Source organism: Lipophrys pholis (genome assembly GCF_963383615.2).
Source record: "Lipophrys pholis genome assembly, chromosome: 2".
NCBI classification, from domain to species: domain Eukaryota; kingdom Metazoa; phylum Chordata; class Actinopteri; order Blenniiformes; family Blenniidae; genus Lipophrys; species Lipophrys pholis.
In genome coordinates, this window is record NC_137636.1 from 2,283,782 (window position 1) to 2,299,551 (window position 15,770).

The 15,770-nt window shown below is 41.1% G+C and overlaps 1 protein-coding gene across 3 annotated transcripts in view; it reads right to left on the reverse strand.

The window, feature by feature from the left end:
• The window catches only part of tspan4a (tetraspanin 4a), a gene marked incomplete at its 5' end in the record, with an annotated part of 270,648 nt that overhangs the window by 54,826 nt on the left and 200,052 nt on the right, over nucleotides 1-15,770 (reverse strand). For all 3 annotated transcript variants that reach the window (XM_080458286.1, XM_080458285.1, XM_080458284.1), the window contains one exon: nucleotides 1,693-1,767. In XM_080458286.1, the coding sequence (XP_080314412.1) occupies nucleotides 1,693-1,767 (75 nt within the window). The remainder of the gene's footprint in view (nucleotides 1-1,692; nucleotides 1,768-15,770) is intronic.

The window sequence follows — 15,770 nt, forward strand, 5'->3', positions numbered from 1 at the left end:
ATCAACATCACAAAAAGATAAAAGCCAGAGCGAAGTACACACACAAGTCCAAGGTCTTTGGCTGCGAGCATAATTCAAGCTGGAAGCAAAACAGGGAAATATCAAAGTGGCCTGTTTATTTACTAAAATATACAAAAGAATCGCAGTCGGGCTTGGCCTTGCCTTAAGCCTTTGGGGATTGCAGGACTCTGTCCCAACACATGAATAATGTAAGTGGAGTGGTTGTGAAATTTCCAATGATTTATGAAGAAGCCCCACAGATTGTGTTCACTTCATTTGATGTGTTTAAAGGGGGGTACCTCCAATAAACTGCAAACCAAGAGAAGGAAGCACATCTGCAGGTTTTTATTTCTTTGTTGTTTTTTTTTAATCTTGCTCTCACATAAAAGAAAAGAATCAAGTAAACAGGAGCTTCTACAACTTTGAGGTGTGATATTAACTTAGAGAAAGCTAATGAGAACAGCAGCACTCAAAATACACACACACACACACACATATGTACAGTATATATATATATATATATATATATATATATATATATATTTAAATGAGTGTCATTCAAATAATCTTTCCTCATAATAAAGCTTCTTAATTATTGGATAAAAGAGTGATTTTTCAATATTTTTGAATTCAATCACTTCACCTACACCTCAAACACGTGTTATTTTTGTCCACTGGGAGGGAAAATGTTCTGTGTTCAGGACGAAATCCAGACCCACAGTTTCATCGAGGTTGTTGCACGTTTGTCTGGTTTTCAGCAGCAGTGACTTCCAGAGACTTTGGAGGTGGAATTCTCTGTTTTCAGTTTTCAGTCCATGACTGGAGAAGTTCCCCCTTTTTGTGCCTCTACATTGAGTAAACAGAAGCTCTGGGGGCCTTAAGGATGTTTCTATCTGGAAAAACTTCTAAACTATGTTTAAATGTAATAGTTGATTCATTCAACCCAGATTTATTTTGGGATGTAATTCCCCCTGGTGCTCGAGTAAATCTCACTAATCTCATAAAGTCCAACTAATACCCGATGAGAATATGTTTTTTGCATTTGATAGATGCTTCTGGACAAAACAGGAAGACATGTTGTCGGCATCTCTAGGGTTTAATTTTTGCAATACGTTGTCCCTATTGTGGAAATGTAACTAATCCCAAATCCAGCCCTGCATCCATTAATTAAGACTAAATTGGACATAACCTGTTATGGCATTATTAAAGCCTTTTGTAGGAGTGTGTAGGATTACCAATTAATATCACGAGAGACGCTTCGTCCACTTCTTTTCTCCTTCCATACTTGTTTGTTTACATTGGAAATCAGCCAAATTAGATGAGCAAAGATTTAAAAAAAAATATATATATATGTTAAAAATAATAACAAGCGAAGGAAATTGTGACAGTGTTATTGCCTGAAGACATCCCCCCTACCGATTTAACAGGAACAACCCAAGAACTCAAGCAGATTCATTAAACGGTTCCATGTGCAGGATGCAGGCAGACACACTCCTCAGGTGTATTTCAAAGCAACCCTGCTATTGAGAGGCGTCATTCTACATTCCATCCTCGGTCTGAAGCATCGAGATTTTCTGTGACACATGAAATGCAGGAATTGGATCGTCTTGCTCACCCAGAGCCAATTATTATCCCGCGCAGACGGAGGAAATCACAGGTTGTAACATGACGAGAGTAATCGAAGTGTCTCACCTCGTCTTGATAGATGAAAAAAAGCATGATGGACAGGATTTCCAGGAAGAAGATGAGCAGGAGAAGGATAAAGAACTGTGGAGACACAAAGAGAAGAAGATAGTTTTGGTTATTTAACACAGCTATTAGCCGGCTTTGACTCTCCGTGTTTACACCACAATCTGAACTCCGGCCCCACAACAACCAAGAGAAACGAAAAGAGCCCAAACCCTGAAACGCAGAGTGAAGAGAGGCGACACAACGAAGTAACTCGCACATTTTAAACAACTCACTCCAGAGGCATGATGAAAACCTTTAGGAGAACATATTGAACAATTCTTTATTTTCTTCTGCTGTACAAAAACCTTCATTTAATTAGTACAGTCTTTAGAAACCCTCAAATCCGTCCGCACGCCATCAGCAGTGACATTTGGAATAGCGGAGTTAAGCGAGGGACTGAGCTCGCCGTGTGCTGCGACACGCTCCAGATCGTTGTTGATGAGAGTATCAGTCATACTTCAATCATGTTAGCGTGGAGGAGGAGCCGTGTCACATGCTAAAGAGCTGCGGGGATCACACACCAATACTGCAGGCGACACATGGTTAAAATATGACATGGCAACGCATCGCCTTCGCATATTGTTTGTGTATGAAGTATAAATGAGGCTTAAAGGCATTTAATAAGTACTCATATCGGTACTAAGGTTAGTACTCACACTTGTGCTTTGAAATAATGGTATCAATGTATTCCTACACTTCACATAATTCTAATATATCACACTTTTTGAATTATTTTTAGGTGTAATACATTTAATATTTATGCAAAATGAAAATTGGAACACACTCTTTACAAACAGTGATGTTTCCTAGATACTCAGCGTCGGCAAGTAGCCAAAGGTTAGTACTCGTATTTCAACTCGTGGTATTGGTGCATCCGGAGTAAAGAGCTGAAGGAGGATAAACAGGATCCGTCTGCACTGGATGACTGGACAGAACCAATACGTGTCAGAAGGGGAAGATGGAAAACGGTCACCAGAGAGAGCAATGAGCAGAGTCGTGTCAAATAGAAAGAGTTAACATCGATGGAAGAGCCGTACATTGTTTCGCCTTGATGTCTCTACCCGACAGGTTGGAGGAGGGAGGAGAGCGAATGGGAGGTGGTGGAGCGAGTCGGACACACTGACGGAGGAGATATACATTTTCCTCTCGATCCTCTTTTGAATTTGTTAAAGGAAGCAACATTTTATTCCCTGCCTGTCCCCACCCACCCACCCACCCTCCTCCGCTCTGTAGAGGCCTGGATGAGCTGCTTGATGGGTGATACATCTTCTTCCTGTGGGCCCATTTGAGTGCTTAAAGCAGTTACGAGCTCATCCATCAGCTCCTCTGCTGGGATATGGCTCTGTCTCGCAGACCGGGAGTGACTGTCTGAACCGAGGAGGATGGAAATATTTTCAGAGGCAACGCCACAATGTTCCAGAAGGTCACAAAACTATCCCAAGGAAATGGCACCACATTATCAGCTGATGACTGTAGATGAGAATCTGTTCAAGCATCAGGCCCCAGCTGCTTTTTCTGGGGACAAAACCACATTTCAAAAAGCAGAGTTTGCACTTGTGTTGTGATTCAGAGGAAAGTTGGACAAATTGCAGCAGAAGATGAAGATGAATTCCTTCTGGGTGGCTGTAGCGGTATGTATTCAATCACAGAGCTTCCTCACAGAACTGAATCCTGCACTGAACGCAACACAAAGCATGTGAGGCTATTGTGGAGGTATTTTTAACCGGCTAAGAACTCACCTGCAGCTTATACAATGTGTGATGTGTCGACCTGCTGCAGGAATTCCCCCATTGTGCACATTGACTGGCTGAAAGTTTAAGGTGCTTTTGAAGCCCCTGTGTCTGCCCTGTTAAGAGCTGATTCCTGCTCGCCATGTTTGGGGATTGCTCGCTTCACTCCTCGCTTCACTCCTCGCTCACACCGACCTTTAAACATCAGAACAGAAAATGCAAATACACCACTTCTGTTAATGAGCTAAATGCAAAACAATGCATCTGAGGCTGCTGTGGAGGCATTATTGCCTGCTACAGGAAAAATGTCGGCGATGCAAATCAAGTATGATCTTCTGAAGTGTAGTGTTTGGTCCCATTACAGCTCTTTTACATCGAAGCGTATTTGGGTGTACGTTGACTAGGGATGCACCAGTAAGACTTTTTCAAAGAACATTTACAAGTACAAGTACAATATTAAGCTTTAGCCACTTGCCAATACTGTGTACTTATTAAATGCTATTAAGTCTAAATTATACTCCATACACACACGATGTGTGAAGACGATGTGCTGCCATGAACCACATCTGACGCTCAGAGGTATCAAGCAACGGAGTAGAAATACTTTGTTACCCTACTTAAGAAAGATTTTTAGGTACCCGTACTTTACTGGTGTATTTATTTTTCAGCCTACCTTTTACTTCTATTTACTTTGTCACGTATGTATCTGTACTTTGTACTCCTTACGTTTTAAAACACAGCCTTGTTACTCTTATTTGATTTAGTTCTGTTTTATATTTAATTTTGTTTTATTTTCATTGTTCAGAAAAAACTACATCCTAATAAACGGCACCTTGATTGGATGAGAAGTATTTACATATACCATTCTGACTACTACTACTACTACTACTACTGCTATTGGTTGGTAAGTGATCCATCGCCCCGAAACATGAATGACGAGATTTCGAGCCATCCAATCCTGTGCACATATGCAGGTTCTCCACGTGAGCTCCACCAGAGGCAAAGAAGTCCTACTGAATGTGACAAGCAAGCAAAAGGTAAAACTGAGTGTATCACTTTGTGTTTCCATCCAAAAGGTGCCACTCAGAGATGAAGAAGCTTGGTGGTCCTGCTCACTACCAGAACAGAGGACCCCCCCCCCCCCCCCCCCCTCCAGTGGAGGCTGGAGCTCCAGAAGCACCTCAGGTCAAACTACCCCCAGCTGCTTCTGCTACTTCCCGGCTGCTCGGACAATGAAACAGCAAGTTGAGAAGCTTTCTTTCTCTTTTCTTTCAATCTTTGCAGTGACTGAACTGTGGTGGTAGAACTGATTAACTGATAGAACTGATTAACTGGATGCATGTGTCCTTTAAAATGACTCATTTTCAGCTTCTGGTTATGGAGGTTTGTTATGATCTTAATGAAACTGTCTAGCTTTAGGAGTGTGTGTGTGTGTGTGTGTGTGTGTGTGTGTGTGTGTGTGTGTGTGTGTGTGTGTGTGTGTGTGTGTGTGTGTGTGTGTGTGTGTGTGTGTGTGTGTGTTATAGACTGTCAGCACCAGCCTTGGTGCTTTTTTTCAATTTGAGAGATGGCTTGTTGTGCTGTGTGTGTATTTGTTTGTTGCTGCATCTGTGTGATCGTAGTTGCTGTATATGGATGGTTAAATAACGTCTCGTGATCGGTCACACTGCAGGCTCTCATTTGCAGGAGCAATGATGGCGTGCCGATAGGCTCTACCTGGCATTTATTCAGTCGATTGCTCTTGTAATCGCCCCAGATTGGTGCCAATTACTGTCGCGTCGACATTGTAATTCACAACTTTGCCTCTCCGTTAAAAATCAACGTGCATCCAAACAACTTGAGCCAGTGCAACCGCCGTCAGTACCTGAAGGATATGGAATTACCAACAATTGTTTAGGGCGTATTTTATCATGTAGGTTATAGACTGATTGTCTTGCATAAATGAAATAATGTGGAAATATAGGCTCACTGCATATTGAGAATATTTTGTATTGCACAACAATTGGGAGTTGAGGGACCCCCCCCCCAATGAATTTTGGTATTTTGTACACTGGCTGGATCTAAAAACATCTCCTTTCAAATGCACTGCAAGCTCTGTGTACTCAAGTACCTCGAGCTAATGGCTTTAAAAAAAGAATTTATAATTCAACATAGTAGTCATTATGGCTTTTAAGAAGAATCTTGGTTTTGTTGGGAGGTGGAGTAGCACACGGTATGGTGCAGGCCTGGTCCTTAATGGCAGATTTTACCTTTATATGACTTTTATTCTTTAATTAGATTTGAAGCCAGTACATTTCCACTTCGACTGGAGTTGATACTTTAAACTTCTCGAAAGGTATTTTTAAAAGCCAGTATTGAAAAAGGACTTTGAATACTTCTGACACCTCGAGCAACGCTACTTTCACCTCCAGCAGCCTTGAAGGCTCCAGGGTACGACTGCATCTGCAGTATGCAGGCGACATGTACTATGTGTGTACCAGTCATACTTTAATCACGTTTAGCATGGAGCATCACTCGTGTGTGTGTGTGAGCACGGAAACTCTTTAGCATGTAGCATGTAGCATGGCTGGGAGTAAAATCCTCCTGGATCCACGGGGCAGTTAAGTTAATGAGCGACATCGAGCTAAGTGGATCATATTGTGGATCTCTGCAGCGTCGGGCCTGGTACCGATCACAATATCGGTTTCGGTTCATCTCCAACGCTGACCAAAACCTGATTCGGGCAACAGTTTGTAAATTTCTACTGGTTCATCGCTGTAAAACTCAGTTTTCTTTACTCTAGTACTCAGACATTGAACTAAACCTGACAAGCGTGAATACATCTTCAGCTGTGTGGTTTTTATTGCCCTGCTCCAGGGCCCGATCTAATACATGTAATATTGGTTCATCGAGTAGATGAAATATTACATTGACGTTGGAATGAGTTAGACAGATGTTGCTCAACCGTCCCTCCGTCTACTGCGGCGAGTTACTGGTTCTCACCTTGTGTTGTTCTGTTCTTCCTCTCAGCGTGTTCTTTGAGTGCTCCTGGTTTGTTTTCTTGTCTCGTACAGTGAGAGGGGTTCATGCCCGGATGTTGTTGTTGAGATCACAGACAGTCTGAAATCAGCATTTAATGTTTTTTGGCGTCGCACGACACTGCAGAGTGACTGCTGCTGCGAGCTGCAGCCGGTGCCAAACAATGGAAATGCAGCAGAAAATAACAATGACAGCGACACCAGAGCTGCACCGAAACAAGAGTTTGCAGATTCCCAAGGTGGTGAAAGTTTGGAGGACTTCCACGCTCTCTGTCTGTACTGAGCTTCTTCCCTGTGCACAAATACTACGAGAACAATGGCCCGCTTCTTGTTTCGCCTCATTCAGGTATTTCCTGAAGGCACTGGTGGAATATGAAGATGACTTTGTTATTAATGTGTGATGAAGTACGTGGTAGTGGCTGTCCTCTCCAGTGCAGGAGGGAGAGCAACACTGCAGTCAAACCTAATGTCGCACTCAGCTTTATAAAATTTAAACAGTGCAGCCGCTGGTAAACTAAAAGGAATGCTAAAATCATAGAAGATCGACTTTAGTGATTTTCTGTTCAGCGTCTCATTGACTCACCTTCTTCCTCATCCTCCTTTTCTTCGTGTTGTATAAGTTATGGATGTCACACCCATTTAGATTCAGAGGCCACATGCAGCCTAATTTGATGTGGAGTGAACCAGACTAGTGCGGTGAGAGCACAATTACCCCCCCAGAAAACAACACCTCTAAATGTTTCCCTTTGTTTTGGTGCAATAAGGTTTATTTCAGTCTTCTGTGTGTTTCTGCTTCTGAGTGAAACTGCTGGTAAGATGGCAAAATTGGAAGTTAGAGAAAATGTTTAGTTCACCTCCAGGTTGCAAAACACAATGAAATATTCAAAAAACACGTCCTTCATTTGCAACTTATATTTTCTCTTTGAATTTTGTTGCATTAAAGAATGCAGAAGAGGACTTTGACTTGTTTGGCAAATACGTTAAAAGATCAGGGATTCTGTCTGTTCCAGTGATTTCCTTCAGTAACGTTAGAGAAACGCTCTGCAGGCAAAGCAAGTGATGGCAAAAGAAATGACCTACCTACCATTCACAGCTGCTTCGCCATCTTCTCATCAAGCATCTGAGTATGGAATTATAATCAAACCAAAGTAGTCATTTAAATGATTAAATTTTAAGTTGACCCTTTGAGGTCTCAGGTTATTATCATCATTACTTCTGCTCAGTCGTCCTACATCCCCAGAATCGGAGTCTGTCCTCCCATCTGTGGTTTATCTGGTTTAACAACGTGGTGCTAAACTGTTGCATGTAAAAAAATGTATTTTAGTTTTTTAGCTGTTTAATTGGATGTGTCATATCATAACATTTTCAAATAAATGTCTTAGTTTATTGCAATTTGTGGCAGAGCTTTCAGTGGGAGGACAATTATATATTATAATTTTTAAAGTGTTAATGTTCCGTCATCTCTCAGGACCTCTTTTTGAAGGTCCAAGTCGGTTTGACTTCTTCAGAAAATTTACATTTTGGGTGGCAAAGTTATCTCTAGTGGTGGTAAATACTGGTCTGTGTTAATTTGGGTTTTTTTTCCTCATACAAACAAACAGCGCCCACTAGTGGCCTGACAAGCTAACTACATTGTTTTCAGAACTGACATTTAAATGCAAAACCTTTCTAAACCAAAAACAACGTGTTTGCACGGGAAACATTGTGTAAACAGGGTCTTAAGGCCTCTTCATACTCCATAAGAACAAGACGAAAGTTCGGCCGAACAAAATTACGTCATTTCCTTCGGCCAGCTCCCTCTGGCCGAAGACATTAGTTTGGGCTGTGCCAACCACCCTGGCCGAACTATGTAGGAGCCGCACTGCCGAAATTTCTGCACTGCCGTGTGCTGCGCATGCGTGTTCCAGTTCGCTCATGACTGTCAGTCATATTTAGCTTGTAACATCGCTACTGTACGAGCGCCGCAGCTCGTTAAAATGTCGGAGTGCAGGCTTTTACATGATGCACCTGAACGCATCACGAACAGCTGTCAGCTCCTGTAGTTAATACCGGACCAACATCGCGCTCGGACAAAAACTCTCTTATTACTGAAAAAGTTCAGAGAAATGTATTTCTGAAAGCTCTGGAGGCGAGAAATAAACTGCAGTTGAAAAGTTTAAACGCTGCATAACAGACGTGTGGCTGCTGTGAGGGGGCGTGGCCTGCTACAAGGGGGCGTGGCCTGTGAGTTTGGCAGCTTCTTATCGGAGTATGAACAGTCCTGCCGAAAAAGCTTTTTTTTTCAGCAGCTGCCTGACGTCACCGCCGAATTATCTTCTTGTTCTTGTGGGTTCAAAAAGGGAGGATGCAGGGGCCTTAAGTCTGATGCCAAATGAAATCTAAGCAATGATATTGAGGTTGTTGAGTTAAAAGTAATGTCATGTTAGGTGACTTTCTAAACATATTTATGAAAGTTGATTTTCTAAGGAGATAATAACGCCACTCCAACGACGGCTGATTTAATTTATTTATTTAATAAAATCAAGCCACATCTTAACATTTAGACAAAAAGCATTCTCGCCGTGTGTGAGTGAAGCATGACATGATTTTAGGAGGTTAAAAGACACTTCACATGGAGCTGTTTTTCTGAAGACATCACGGCTCGGTGTCCTCGGTGGATTCCGTGTTTGCCTGACGGCGGATGTGAGTGTTACCGGTTCACGGCGCTGGGCCGCCGGTGGCCCCCGAGGTCTGTTTGGCAGCAAACCTGCATGAATGAATCACTGAGCAGGGAAGAGGATGAGAGCCCGGGTGTCGACACCAGAAGGGGAGAAAGCGACGGCAGCACACGGCCCTTCGACATGTTCGACTCTCTTGTGCTCTTTTCATGAGGCGCTCTCCGATAACCGTCTGAAATCGGCTCCCGTTGTTCTCTCACTGGTTCACCGCCTCAACAATGTGAAAAGGTCCAGACTCCGACACCGAGGACATTTAGAGCTGCTTGTTAAAGCTAAAGACAGAAATGATCTTTCTGAGATGATAACTCTTACAACCCGAATGAAAAACATCGTCGCTCCCGAAAAACACAAAGGTCCAAACTTTCAGCACAAACAGCAGGGATATGTGGCTTTTCTTTTATTATTATTATTATTATTATTATTATCATTATTACTGCCACAAAAACAAATAGCAGATGAATTTGTCCCAGATTGTACAATTTCATTGATGTTGTTAAAAGGTGTTTTGAAGAGGATGATTCTCTTGAGATGCTTCATCTCATTCCCAAACATAATAAAGCCAGACAATACATGATAAACACGGCATGGCCGGAAAACAAATAGGCACTATAGAGTGAGCGTGTCTCCAGTTACACTAAAGTGAGATAAATACAAACCATAACATCACAAGGTGAAGAGACAAAAGCTGCTTAAACGTAACGTATGAAGCCGACCTCGTCGTTGATGGGGAGATTATTCCAGTCAGATGGGGAGATTAACATAAAGGCTCATTTGCCAGTTGTTTTCTTAACAAGCGGAAGTTTGAGATAAAGCTGGACAGACTGGCGAATAGGATAAAGGATATAAACGACACATCCCAGGTATTGATGCAGGTCAGGAGGATTATTGAAATACATTCTTTTAAATGTTTGTTTATTTCTTGTGTGTCGGGGGGAGGAATCTAAGGCCCCGTTTACATGAAAACGATTCAAGTGAAAACTCATCGTTTTTGGGTTTTCATTTCAGAAAAGTTCTGCGTTTACACGGCAACATTTTCTGTCGCCACAGAAATGACAGAAACACTGAAAACGACATACAGCGGTAGAATATAGAACGATACGCTATAAACATTAACAATGCGAGCACATTCGTATGGACAGACAACAAAGTTGGAATTTTATTACGGTGACTCAACTACTCTGAAAAGGTGCGTTTACGTCCCGTTTTCAAGTAAAAGGTAATTAGAGTGTTTTAGAAAAGTTCCACCCTGGGAGCCGTTTTCAAAAAGTTGTGTTTTCAGTGAATCTGAGCGCCATTGTTGTGTAAACAGACACCTAAAATGCCTCTAGTGGTACGTGGGGGTAATTTATTTATGAAAATATATATGAGAATATTAAAGCTACTGGTTTATTGCTTAAGATCCTATCGAACAAACATCTGCTTGTTTGAAAACTCTATAAAAAAAAGTTGTGAGAAAAAGAAAATATGACAATATTTACAATTACCATAATAGTAACAAACTTATATTTTAAAAATGAATTTCACATATTTATTATTTATTTATTTTAAGCAACAAGCACACCTCTGCTCCTGTATGTTGAGCTCAGCCATAACGGAGGGACGTGGACAGCTCTATATCTTCTCAGCTGGTAAACACTGAAAAGTCTGAGAATTGATCTAACTGATACAGGAGAATTGAAAGGCTCTATCGAGACACAGCTTTTCAGAATTTAAAAAGTATATGGAACACAGTTCTATAGGACTTTGAGTAATGTTTGGTCTCCTTCTCGAGGACGGTGAGATGGAGACCAGTTTTCCGGATTGTTGGAGAAATCACTGGAGCGGCTTAGAAACAAAATGGTCCCTCAGTTCAAACAGAATTTGTTGACGGTCGCCTCCACAGGCTCATGAGGACATAATTTAAGTCAAATTATACAACCTTGTGCTTGAGATATTCACATTAGACCAGATAAAAGATCATCTGACACTGAACTCCACTTTTATAATCTTCCCGTTGGCACGGAGTGGCTCTCGGTACTCTGGGTGTGTCTGTGAGGCCATGAAGTTACAACGGAGAGCAAAGGGACGTCATTAAGAATGAGGAACTGACGCTCTCCAGCTCCAGGAAAACAAACAGGCTCCTCCCCTGTGGCTCTGGGAATATTTCCCCATTATTTTTGCTCCTAATAGGAAATTTAACTCCTCTTCTTTAGACCACAGGCAACTGCCAGACTCAATGGGATCGTTTCATGGGAGAAGAATGCACTCGGCTTGTGTAATATACTCCAGGAAAGCCATCAAATTGGCTTGAGGAACATCCAGCTGCTGATTTGAAGGGGTTAGCGCTGTAAAGCGGGCAGCCGGAATCAGCTGCGAATGATGAATATCCATTAAGTTTTGTGTGGAAATGCTCATAATAGGAAAGGCATTAAGGATATAATTAAGCTGAGGATGATCAAGCTGTGGTTTTCCTACCCTTACTTTGAAAGGATGGATGCAGCCTCCCTGTCATGCATATTAATCATGGAAAATATCAAAACAACTCTCTGAAAACAGTCATTTTAATTTAGCATAAAAAAAGCTTTTAATTGAGATGTAAAATGTCAAAAAAAAAAACTACTGAAATATTTGTTCCAAATTACTCAGCGAGGTATTTGTTCTGAACAAGACTTTAATGGCGGGCTTGTTGACGTGACGAACACGGCAGTCAAAGAGAAACACATTAGCGTGCGCTCTTGTTTGAACTCGGTTGGTTCGGGCTAAAGAAGAGGAAACGACGTACAGTATATCCCAGTTTGTTTTGTTGTTGCCGTGCAGTCGCAGTCTCGCCGTGATAAATTATCATAAACAAAGACTTGGATCCCATTACAACCAGACCAGAGCAAGCTCAATATGTTCCGTCTGAATTGTCATTATTCAAACTGAAATATGGTTTTCCGTGAGCAGCGGTGGCTTCCAGCTGCACCACTGAAAAGATTTATAGGGGATCGGAGTGAAATGAAACAAATAGTCCTGTAAACTGGTTTTATGAAGGAAAAGGTGTCAAAGCTTCCAGAGTTGTTGAGCAACGACGTCCTTCTACACATCAGTGCTGCGCAAGATGCTGAAAGATTAAGCTTCTAGTATATCGCTTGACTTTTAATTGTTTCCCTCATGCAGGCCTGTTGGATTTTCTATTTTAATGTTTGACACATTCGCTGAGCTGCCGCTCTGTTTCAATCAGACTGATTCACTCATCAAGATCAGCTGAAGTTACATCGGATAGTGGAGGAAGATGCTCTATAATCTGATTTTAGTGAAGGAAGATGCTCTATAATCTGAGGTTAAAAGAGGAAGATGCTCTATAATCTGATTTTAGTGGAGGAATATGCTCTATAATCTGAGGTTAAATAGGAATATGCTCTATAATCTGTTTTTAGTGGAGGGAGATGCTCTATAATGTGAGGTTAAAAGAGGAAGATGCTCTATAATCTTATTTTAGTGGAGGAAGATGCTCTATAATCTGGGGTTAAAAGAGGAAGATGCTCTATAATCTGATGTTAAAGGAGGCAGATGCTCTATAATCTGATTTTAGTGGAGGAAGATGCTCTATAATCTGAGGTTAAAAGAGGAAGATGCTCTATAATCTGATGTTAGAGGAGGAATATGCTCTATAATCTGAGGTTAAAAGAGGGAGATGCTCTATAATCTGAGGTTAAAGGAGGCAGATGCTCTATAATCTGATTTTAGTGGAGGAAGATGCTCTATAATCTGAGGTTAAAAGAGGAAGATGCTCTATAATCTGATGTTAGAGGAGGAAGATGCTCTATAATCTGATGTTGGCAGGAAGATGCTCTGAAATTTGTATTACTTGTTTTCGAACAACAGCTTAAGCTAATGCTAAAGCTAACGCTTTGCAGCACTTTAATTGTTTTCACTTATATTAAAAGTAATTAACTGAGTAAGTAACTTTTACATTTACACGTCACTTTATAGAGAAAAGGAAGAAACTCTGAAAGCATTGTAGGTCAGGCCACGGGGTGGGACTGCTTACAGAACAATACACAGACTGTCTTTACTTTAAAACTCCCACATCCCAGGAGATTATCTACCTGCAGATGATCTCTTTAATCTGGCTGCGCTACATGTACAGCAGCAGTGTTTCTTCCTCGTGGACATGGAGATGAAGTCTTTTAAAAAAAGCTGTACTATTTTTGCATTTCTACCGAGTCAAATTTGGAGTCATTTTGAAAAAGTTTCACCTTTGGAGCCATTTTCTGAAAAGTACATTTTCAGTGGCTCCGACCACCGTTGTCGTGTAAACGGACGTCCAAAACACGAGCAGAGTTTTCTGTTTTCACTTGAGAGGCATTACCACCAAAGTAACTGGTAATATTGTAACATATTACTTTGTAACAATAGTCTTGATCGACAAAATACCTCAATATTGACAATTTACTGAAATTATACTTTCCGATTTGTGGATTATTTTTTTATTTTTGTCTTTATTTTCCAAGATTAACAGGTTCAACGTGTCCCTGCTTGTTCATGTTCACCAGAGATTCTACAGGATCCTTGATTTAGAGTTTGGGTTGAGTCGGATCAGCCCCGTGATAAATTCAGATCGGATTTCCTTCACTGTCATTTTAATGGCCCGCGTTAAAATGAAATAATGTTTTAAACATGTTCCCAGTCGATAAAATACGCATCAGTGCCAAATTGTAAAGGTGAAGAATGACGATCGGGCCTGAAACATTAAATAAATTTAGCTTTGACCTGTTATTCAAATGAAATGATCAGAGAGGTTTTTAGAGGATCCGTCAATCTTTAGCGGAACCGTGGAACAGAGCTCAGGTCCGGTCTTTATAAATATACCTTGTTCCGTTACACATTATTATTACACAGAGAAATGACTGGTTTCCTCTTCCAGGAACAAAAAAGGACCAAACACTGTGAAAACTGAAAATACCTGTTCAGATTTACAACACGAGTGCTTCAGGTTTAGATAAGAATGTTAGTCACAGTACGTAAGCTACTTATTACTCATGCTGACGTCATATACGTCTTATGATGAGGAAGCGCGGATTTATTTTAATTTTATGGCTTTAAAATGAGCGAGAGCCTAACTTTAAATATATGCCAGTTTCCTTATTACTGTGTGTGGTGGTACTGATGAGCTCATATCGGTTAGGGTTTAGTTTTTTTTATAATTTGATGAATATAATGCAGAAGTCCTGGTGAACACGGTGGTGATCTATATATATATATATGAAACTTCCATTTCTTTACTGTCCTTTAGTCTATTTTTTAGATCAGGGATGTGCCGTGGGCGAAAACCAGCTCACAAGAGGCTCCAATCCGGCCAAACCACCAAAGAAGTGGTAAGAATTTAAAAGATAATGATTTAGAAAAATACAAACTCTTGAACACAACACTGAGACCCTGAGATTTTAGCAAACAAACCATCCGGAGCCTTGAAGCCGTGCTGTCGGGGTCAGATTGTAAAAACATTCATAATGCAAACGCCATAGGAGTTTCTTTTCACTGTATTTTGCACAGAAGGTTTGATTAAAACTGGCTTCATGTTGAGATTTTAGTCATTTTTTGGGATTAATTGCTGGCGTTTTGCAAAAATCTAGACATCTTCATGACGTATACGCTCCTCAGCACAGCAAAACCGTAAAGTTTGATTTTAAAGCCGATCATGGAGCTATCTTAGCGGTCCGGCCCACTCGAGATGAAATTAAACTAAAATGTGTTTTACGACAGTTAAGAGAATCAAGTCCCATCGAAAAGGGTTCAAAACTATAGATAAATATATTTTCTTCATAATGAGAATTACAGTGACTTGTATTTTGTTAAGTGATTCTTTCTGGTGTATACAGAGTGTGAACTGTGTGTAATCTGTGTGTGTGTGTGTGTGTGTGTGTGGTTCTTTCAGTGCTGCTCCACCCCTCACGCAGTCCTGGACGCTCGGGTCAATAGGTCAAGAGCTTTAAATGAATCCTTGACCTTCCAGTCCACCCCGGTTTTACACTCTCTGCTCTATTGCTGCATCCAGATCAGGTCTCGTATTGTTCACATTCATATGGACACATGAGTCGGTTGGACGACCAAGTCCCATTAGAGTATGGACCGGTGTCCATCTACTGAGCATGTGCAGAACAACTGTTTACTACGACCGTGGTGTGCAGTAGCAGTAGGAGTAGGAGTAGGAGTAGGAGTAGCAGTAGCAGTAGCAGTAACAGTAGCAGTAGCAGTAGCAGTAGCAGTGGCAGTAGCAGTAGGAAAGTTGTGTTTTCACCCCATTTCCAGCATTTCTTTAACCGTCTGTTCCTAAAGTCAGGACTGAACTGGGACATAAAGGCGTTCAGGTTCGAGGCTTTATCAGTTTGGAACGAAGTACAAAAAACCCCGAAAGCTCAAAAACCTGGTTTCACTGGACTCTTTTGAAAAGTTGCTTTGTGACTTGGAGACACGCTCATCTGTCTTTGTGCACAACTTATATATATATATATATATATGTACTTGTTTTTAGCAAATTTGCATGTATTGACATTATTCTTATTTGTTTGAAAAAGAGATTTTGAATCTCGACAAAGTTTTTTCTGGTAAAC